The sequence below is a fragment of the Carcharhinus amblyrhynchos genome, chromosome 30 (genome assembly GCF_965287045.1).
Source record: "Carcharhinus amblyrhynchos chromosome 30, sCarAmb.v2.hapA, whole genome shotgun sequence".
Classification (NCBI taxonomy): domain Eukaryota; kingdom Metazoa; phylum Chordata; class Chondrichthyes; order Carcharhiniformes; family Carcharhinidae; genus Carcharhinus; species Carcharhinus amblyrhynchos.
The window spans coordinates 24,747,701-24,756,501 of NC_137353.1; the positions used below are offsets into that span (position 1 = coordinate 24,747,701).

At 45.6% G+C, this 8,801-nt stretch overlaps 1 protein-coding gene across 4 annotated transcripts in view; it reads right to left on the reverse strand.

Annotated features, from left to right (window-relative positions):
* Positions 1-4,478, reverse strand: part of vps13d (vacuolar protein sorting 13 homolog D) — a 261,410-nt gene extending 256,932 nt beyond the window's left edge. For all 4 annotated transcript variants that reach the window (XM_080215376.1, XM_080215379.1, XM_080215377.1 and 1 more), the window contains exon 1: positions 4,242-4,478. In XM_080215376.1, coding sequence (XP_080071502.1) covers positions 4,242-4,338 — 97 coding nt within the window. In that variant the 5' untranslated portion in view covers positions 4,339-4,478. The remainder of the gene's footprint in view (positions 1-4,241) is intronic.
* Positions 4,479-8,801: the final 4,323 nt, after the last annotated feature.

Here is an 8,801-nt window from a genome sequence, read left to right on the forward strand (position 1 = left end):
TGGGGACAGTACGGTGACTAGCACTGCTGCATCACTACACCAGGAACCTGGATTTGATTCCTGGCTTGGGTCTGCGTGGAGTCTGCACCTTCTCCCCGTGTACGCCTGTGTTTCCTCTGGGTGCTCCGGTTTTGTCCCATAGTCTGAAAGACGAGCTGGTTAGGTGTTTTGGCCATGCTAAATTCTTCTTCAGTGTATCCAAACAGGTGCCATCGTCTGGCGACTAGGGGATTTTCACAGTAACTTTATTATAGAGTTAACATGAGCCTACTTGTGACCCTAATAAATAAATAAACTTAATAGATATTACGAAATGATTTCAGGGCAATAAATTTAATTTTGTATTCTATTTTTCAACTGTTACAGGAAAATTAGAGACAGATCAAACCAATCCAATTTTCTTCCCTCCTCGAAAGAGAAGAGCACAACTCATTCCACTCTACCAGCACGAGAGAGTTTGACAACATTCCACATTGCATCATTACAAAAGCAAGCGACGAGTAACATTCACACCACACAAGTGCCAGGTAATGACCATCTACAACACAAGAGAATGCAACTACCATCACTGAAACCACCACAATCAACTCCCTGGGGGTGTCAATGACCAGAAACTGAAGTGGACCAAATGATTTGGGGGCTTGGAATTCTGTAGCAAACTCATCTCTTACTCCCCAAAGCCTGTCCACCATCTACAAGGCACGAGTCAAGTGTGATGGAATACCTCCCTACCTACCTGGATGAGTGCAGTTCCAAAAATACTCAAGCTCGACACCATCCAGGACAAAACAGCACATTTGATTATCACCTTAAAACGTCACCCTAAACATTCACTCCCTCCACCATGCCACCAGCACATAATGGCGGCAATGTGCAATATGTACTGTAGCCTCACCAAACTTATTTCAAAGGCCACTTCCAAATCCACAGTTTCTACTAACCAGTAGAATGAGGAATACATAGGACACAAAAATATGGAGCAGATACATGGAACCGTCACTATCTGCAAGTTAACCCCCACCCCTGAGGCACACACCATTCTAACCTGACAATATATATCATTGCTCCTTTACTGTCGCGGGGCCAAAAATTTGGAACACCCTTCCTAACGACACCATGGGTTTACCTAGACACCACATGGACTGCAGTGGTTCAAGGTGGCAGCTCATCACCACCTTCTCAAGGGCAGTAAGGGAAGGACAAATTGTCGGCCCGGGCAATAATGCTCACATCCTATGAACAAACATGACAAAATCTAAATTCAAGTTTATTTATATAGATGATCTGGAGGAGGGAACCGAGTGCATGGTGTCGAAATTTGCTGATGACACCAAGATTGGTGGAACGGCAAATTGTGCGGAGGGTGTGGAGAGTCTACAGAAGGATCTAGATAGGCTGGGCGAATGGGCCAGGAACTGGCAAATGGAATTTAATGTTGGCAAGTGCGAGGTGGTCCACTTTGGTAGGAATAATGGTAGGAAGGATTATTACTTACATGGCAAAAAACTGCAGCAGGCGACGGTGCAGAGGGACCTCGGGGTCCTTGTGCATGAGTCGCAAAAACCCAGCTTGCAGGTGCAGCAGGTGGTCAGGAAGGCTAATGGGATGCTGGCCTTCATAGTGAGGGGGATTGAATATAAAAGTAGGGAGGTCTTGCTGCGGCTGTATAGGGCATTGGTGAGGCCGCAGCTGGAGTACTGTGTGCAGTTTTGGGCGCCGTACTTACGCAAGGATATTTTGGCCTTGGAGGGAGTGCAGAGGAGGTTTACTAGGCTGATGCTGGAGTTGAGGGGGTTGAGCTACGAGGAGAGGCTGAATAGACTGGGCTTGTACTCGTTAGACTTTAGAAGAATGAGGGGAGATCTCATTGAGATGTATAAGATGATGAATGGGATGGATAGGATAGAGGTGGAGAGACTCTTCCCGCTCAGAAAGGATAGTAGGACTAGGGGGCACAGCCTCAAGATAAAGGGGGGGCGGTTTAGAACGGAGTTGAGGAGGAACTTCTTCACTCAAAGGGTGGTGAATCTCTGGAATTCTCTGCCCGTTGAAGTGGTGGAGGCTACCTCGCTAAATATTTTTAAGACGCGGGTTGATGGGTTTTTGATAAGAGAGGGGATTAAGGGTTATGGGGACAGGGCGGGAATGTGGAACTGAGCCACGACAGATCAGCCATGATCTTATTGAATGGCGGGGCAGGCTCGAAGGGCTAGATGGCCTACTCCTGCTCCTATTTCTTATGTTCTTTCACTGTTTACCAATACAACTAAAAAGTACCAGCTTGAAATGCTGCTGGTTACCAACTGGGGCAGCACAGTGGTTAGCACTGCTGCCTCAGTGCCAAGGACCCAGGTTCAATTCCTAGCTTGGGTCACTATCTGTGCTGAGACTGCACATTCGTCCCATGTCTGCTTGGGTTTCCTCCAGGTGCTCCTGTTTCCTCCCACAGACAATAATAAATCAAACAATTGCCAATAATGTTACTGAACAGATTTTGCATGTTGGTATAAACACCACATCAAAAGAGGACGTGGTTAAACCAATACCATTCTTAACTCATTACCTCAAATTGCTCCCACCACATGCAACAGTTATTTATTTATTAGTGTCACAAGTAGGCTTACATTAACACTGCAATGAAGTTACATTAAAAATCCCCCAGCTGCCACACTCTGGCACCTGTTTAGGTACACGAGGGAAAATTTAGTATGGCCAATGCATCTAACCAGCATGTCATTTGGACTGAGGGGTGAAACCCAGGCAGACTTGGGAGAACATGCAGACTCCACAAGACAATAACCCAAGCTGGGAACTGAACCTGGGTCCTTGGTGCTGAGGCAGCAGTGCTTGCTGCTATACCACCCCAATTGGTAACCAGCAGCACTTCATGGTGGCACTTCTTAGCTCAAATTAATCTTCCCAGGCACAAACAAAATGTGAGGAAATAAATCTATTGCTGCACAGTTGAACTGTTCAGTTCTTCCCTGCTGCAATCAGACTTTTGGAAGGACCTAAAGGCTGACGGACTGTTTTCGTTAAAGAGAAATAGGTTAAGAGGTGACTTAATAGAGGCATACGAGATGATTAGAAGATTAGACAGGGTGGACAGTGAGAGCCTTTTTCCTCAGCTGGAGATGGCTAGCACAAGGGGACATAGCTTAAATTTGAGGGGTGATAGGTATAGGACAGATGTCAGAGGTAGGTTTTTTATTCAGAGCAGTAAGGGCGTGGAATGCCCTGCCTGCAACAATAGTGGACTCACCCACATTAACGGCATTTAAATGGTCATTGGGTAAACATATGGATGATATTAGAATAGTGTAGATTAGATGGGCTTTAGATTGGTTTCACAGGTCGGCACAACGTTGAGGGCCGAAGGGTCTGTACTGTGCTGTAATGTTCGATATATTAAGCTGATCTTTCTGATCCTATCGGTAACTGCAACACTATATTCTCTCCCCTATCCTTTCCTTTTCCCCTATGTATTCTATGAACGGTATGTTTCATCTGTATAGCGCACAAGAAATAGTGCTTTTCACTGTATCCCATACATGTGACAATAATAAATCAAATCAAATAGCACAGTTCACAAATTTCACAATAACCATTTTGGATTTTTGAAATCCTGCTGTACAACACAAATGATTCTATCTTATAATCACACCCATACTACAAATATATACACACTGTATATAATTCTTTACACAACAGCCTAACCCAGCAGTGCCACCAAAACCAGATCACCACACGATCGCTTTGATGTAGTCTGTCACCAGAGACACATTATATATACTCTCCCGAACCCCAAAGCCATGGTCATCCCTTACTCGTCTAATTTACATATCTTGGGTTGAGCTGAGTCAAAGATCACAGAGGTGCGGGGCAGGAGCAGTTGGCGAGGGGACAAACGTCCCATTTTTAATTTTTTTTTAAAGTAAAGTTTTTACAAAAAGGGAGAGGATGAGAAATTGCATGTGCTCTTAAAAAAGGGCAAGGCAATTCTTTTGAGAAAGTGAAAGTACACTGTCACAAGGACGGGGCCGAACTGATTAAAAACACGAGTTTCCTACACGCAGGCTAGCAGCAGGTTCATCAGCCAAAGTCACCAAGTCGGTGGTTATAATTAAAGAAAGATTACAGCAGCCTGGCTCTATCTGTACACCAATTAATCTCACACCAAAGCAGAGCAGAGGCACCCAGTGACAGGTAGTGCTGGTTGAAGTTGCTGATGTTCTGAGTACCTTTCATCAGAGCTATGGAGAGCTGGTCTGTGTTGAGGTTATTGACATATTTGCCAATGTAAGTGTTTAGGACCCAGGCTGCTAGTCCCTCCAACATGGCTAGGATAGATCAGGCCGCTGGGGAGGGTGCTGGCTTCAAGGTGAGATGACGGTGCCGCTCAGTGTTGTCTCTCTGCCAGCGCTGGGCTCGGCCTCAGGCTCCGGCGAGCGGGCAGCGTTGCTAAGGCCACATTCAGCTCCCCCCGCCGCCTCACGGTTCAGCTCCTGACCCATCAACGGAGCATGCGCGCCCCCGGGGACGATGAGACTCCGGAGCGCATGCGTCAGCCTCTCTCTCTTGAACGTGCGCTACTCCCGCGACAGCGCCTCCAGGCGATCCTTAGTGAGAGCCGAGCGCCTCGCCGCTGCGTGTTCGTAAAGGGGATTTAAACGTCAAACAGCCAGGCGGCGGTCATATTGGTAAAGGCAAGTTTCTGCTTTAACGGGGTGGGCTTCATTCACTTAATGAATTTACATTTAATGAACTTAACCTGGCAACATGCCTGTCTGTCTGCTTGTCCATCTGTCTATCTATCTAGCTGTCTATCTATCCATCCATGCAGGAGAAGGGTCATCCTGACTCGAAACATGAAGGGCCTGTACTGTGCTGTACTGTTCTGTGTTTATTCTCTTGACACAAATGTTGTCAGACCTGTTCCAGATTCCAGCATTCACAGTATTTTGCCTCCATCCATCCATCCTTTCATCCATCCCTCCCTCCCTCCATCCAGCTATCTGTCTAACTATTGTTCCTGAACTCCTAAATCACCCATTAAAACCATGACCATCATGAGCCTGATTGTTATGACATAGAAGCACAGTATAGGCCCTTCGGTCCTCAATGTTGTGCCGAGCTTTTTTCGAAACCAAGATCAGGCTATCCCACTCCCTGTCATTCTGGTGTGCTCCATGTGCCTATCCAATAACCGTTTGAAAGTTCCTAAAGTGTCCAACTCCACTATCACAAAGGCAGTGCATTCCACACCCCAACCACTCTCTGAGTAAAGAACCTACCTCGACATCCCTCCTATATCTCCCACCATGAACTTTATAGTTATGCCCTCTAGTAACTGTTACATCCACCCGAGGAAATAGTCTCTGAACGCCCACTCTGTCTATCCCCCTCATCATCTTATAAACCTCTATTAAGTCACCTCTCATCCTCCTCCGCTCTAAAGAGAAAAGTGCTAGCTCCCTCAACCTTTGCCCATAAGACCTTCCCTCCAAACCAGGCAGCATCCTGGTAAATCTCCTCTGCACTCTCTCCAATGCTTCCACATTCTTCTTATGGTGAAGTGACCAGAACTGCACACAATATTCCAAATATGGTCTCAGCAAGATCCTGTACAGTTGCAGCATAACCCCATGGCTCTTAAACTCAAACCCCCTGTTAATAAACACTAACACGCTATAGGCCTTCTTCACGGCATTATCCATTTGAGTGGCAACCTTCAGAGATCTGTGGATATGAACCCCAAGATCTCTCTGTTCCTCCACATTCCTCAGAACCCTGCTGTTGACCCTGTAATCCGCATTCAAATTGGTCCTACCAAAATGAATCACTTCGCACTTATCAGGGTTAAATTCCATCTGCCATTTTTCAGCCCAGCTCTGCATCCTATCAATGTCTCTTTGCAGTCTACAACAGCCCTCCACCTCATCCAGTACTCCACCAATCTTGGTGTCATCAGCAAATTTGCTGACCCACCGTTCAGCCCCCTCCTCCAAGTCATTGATAAAAATCACAAATAGCAGAGGACCCAGCACTGATCCCTGTGGTACACTGCTGGTAACTGGTCTTCAGTCTGAAAATTTTCCATCCACCACCACCCTCTTCTATGAGTTAGCCAGTTACTTATCCAATCGGCCAAATTTCCTCCTATCCCACACCTCCTTACTTTCTTCATGAGCCGACCATGGGGAACCTTATTAAACACCTTACTAAAATCCATGTATATGACATCAACTGCTCTACCTTCATCCACACACTTAGTTACCTCCTCAAAGAGTTCAATCAAATTTGTGAGGCAAGACTTACCCTTCACAAATCCGTGTTGACTATCCCGGATTAAGCTGCATCTTTCTAAATGGTCATAAATCCTATCCATCAGGATCTTTTCCATTAACTTACTGGCCACTGAAGTAAGACTGACTGGCCTATAATTACCAGGGTCATTCCTATTTTGCTTCTTGAACAAAGGAACAACGTTTGCCACTCTTCAGTCCTATGGCACTATCCCTGTGGACAGTGAGGACCCAAAGATCAAAGCCAAAGCCTCTCCAATCTCCTCCCTTGCCTCCCAAAGAATCCTAGGATATATCCCATCTGGTCCAGGGGACTTATCCACCCTCAGGTTTTTCAAAACTGCTAATACGTCTTTCCTCAGAACATCTACCTCCTTCAGCCTATCAGCCTGTATCACACTATCATCCTCAAAAATATGGCTCCTGTCCTTGGTGAGCACTGAAGAAAAGTATTCATTCATCGCCTCTCCTATCTCTTCTGACTCCATGCACAAGATCCCACTACTATCTTTGGCCAGCCCTAACCTCACCCTGGTCATTCTCTTATTTCTCACATAAGAGTAAAAGGCCTGGGGGTTTTCCTTGATCCGACCCACCAAGGACATCTCATGTCCTTTCCGAGCTCTCCTAAGCTCTAAGGAGCTGTTTCTGATCGTGTGACTCTCCCTCACTCACCTACTATTGATCTAACCCACCCCCTAGTCACCGCTTTATTTCTGATCATTTGACTCTACCTTACTCACTCACTATCGATCCAGCCTACACCTTGGTCACTCGCCTTTCCTGACTGAGTTAACATGGCACTGGTCCTCTCTTGATGCACTGTCCCACTCATGGCACTGTCTGGCTCCGCGCAGCAATCTCAAAATGAGGGATACATCCGTTCACCAGCCCTTTATTTGAGCATAAGTTTGGCGCTGTGTCCCCAGAGCTTTTCCACACAGTCCGCATGCTGCGTTTTCAACATTCAAGTCAATGTGGTCGGACCAAAATGTTGAGAATCTTCTCATGCTATATGGCATGATGCAAAGCTGTTCATTCACCATGCTATACCTGTACCTCACCTTACTGCCACCTATCTCATCATCACTGATTACCATGGCATGTTGTTATGCTGACAGAATACCTTGGGCTTATTCACTGTTCTTATTTCCTTCAATATTTATTTATTTTCTTCAAATTTTTTTATTTGAAGCTCACACACAGACATAGCTTCACTCATTTTTAAGGACTCACTGTCCAGTTTTAAAATTTTAGGAAGTGGCCATGATATTATAAGTAACATATACATTTCATAAAAATGTATGGTTGATTTACCTCTCGCTAGCAGGATCTTCCATTGAACCCCTGCTGCGCACAAGGAGACCATTTGATCCATCAAGCCTGCACCAACTCCCTGAAAATGCATCTTATCCAGGCCTATCCCCCACCCTAACCTGTAACCCCTTGTGCATTTAGTATGGCTAATCCACCTAATCTACACAGCTTTGGACACTAAGGGTCAATTTAACACGGCCAATCCACCTAACCCACACATCATTGGATTGTGGGGGAAAACCGGAGCACCTGGAGGAAACACACGCAGACATGGAGAGAACATGCAAACTCCACACAGACAATGACCCAAGGCTGGAATTAAACCTAGGTCCCTGGCGTTGTGAGGCGGCAGTGCTAACCACTGTGCCAATCCCATCAATGAAAATTTAGAATGGCTCACTGTGATGGGGCTATAAAATCCTGTTCATAGTATGAGGTCTTAGCTCATCGATCTAGAACGTCAACTCCGATTCTCTCTTTACAGATGCTGTCAGATCTGCTGAGTATTTCCTGCAGTCTCTGTTTCTACTTCTGGACTCAACATTGAGTTCAACAATCTCAAATCAAGGCCACTGTATCCATTTTTCTGGTCAGTGCGTGTTGGCAGTGGTTCCACTTTTGCCATTTGCAACTAGATCTAGCTTTTGTTTATTTACTTCTCCCATTATCATGGGGAGGTGATGGTCTAGTGCTATTATTGATAGTCTATTAATCCAGAAACTCAACTAATGTTCTGGGAACCCTGGGTTCGAATCCTGCCACGGCAGATGGTGGAATTTAAATTCAAAAAAATAATTTAGAATTAAGAATCTACCAATGACCATGAAACCATTGTCGTAAAAACCCATCAGGTTCACTAATGTCCTTTAGGAAAAGAAATCTGCCAGCCTTATCTGGTCTGGCCTACAAATGAATCCAAAGCCACAGCAATGTGGGTGATTCTCAACTGCCCTCAGGCAACTAGGGATTGGCAATAAATGCTGGCCAGCCAGTGATACCCATGTCCCATGAATGAATCATCCGCTTTTGCTTTGCACCGTCAATTGTTTTGTTATTTAGTCACTTCTGCCTTCCACTCTAGGAAAGTAGGAACATAGGAGCAAGAGCAGACCATTCAACCCTTCGCATCTGCTCTACCATTTAACTGCTACATCATGGCTGATCATCTATTTCAATGCC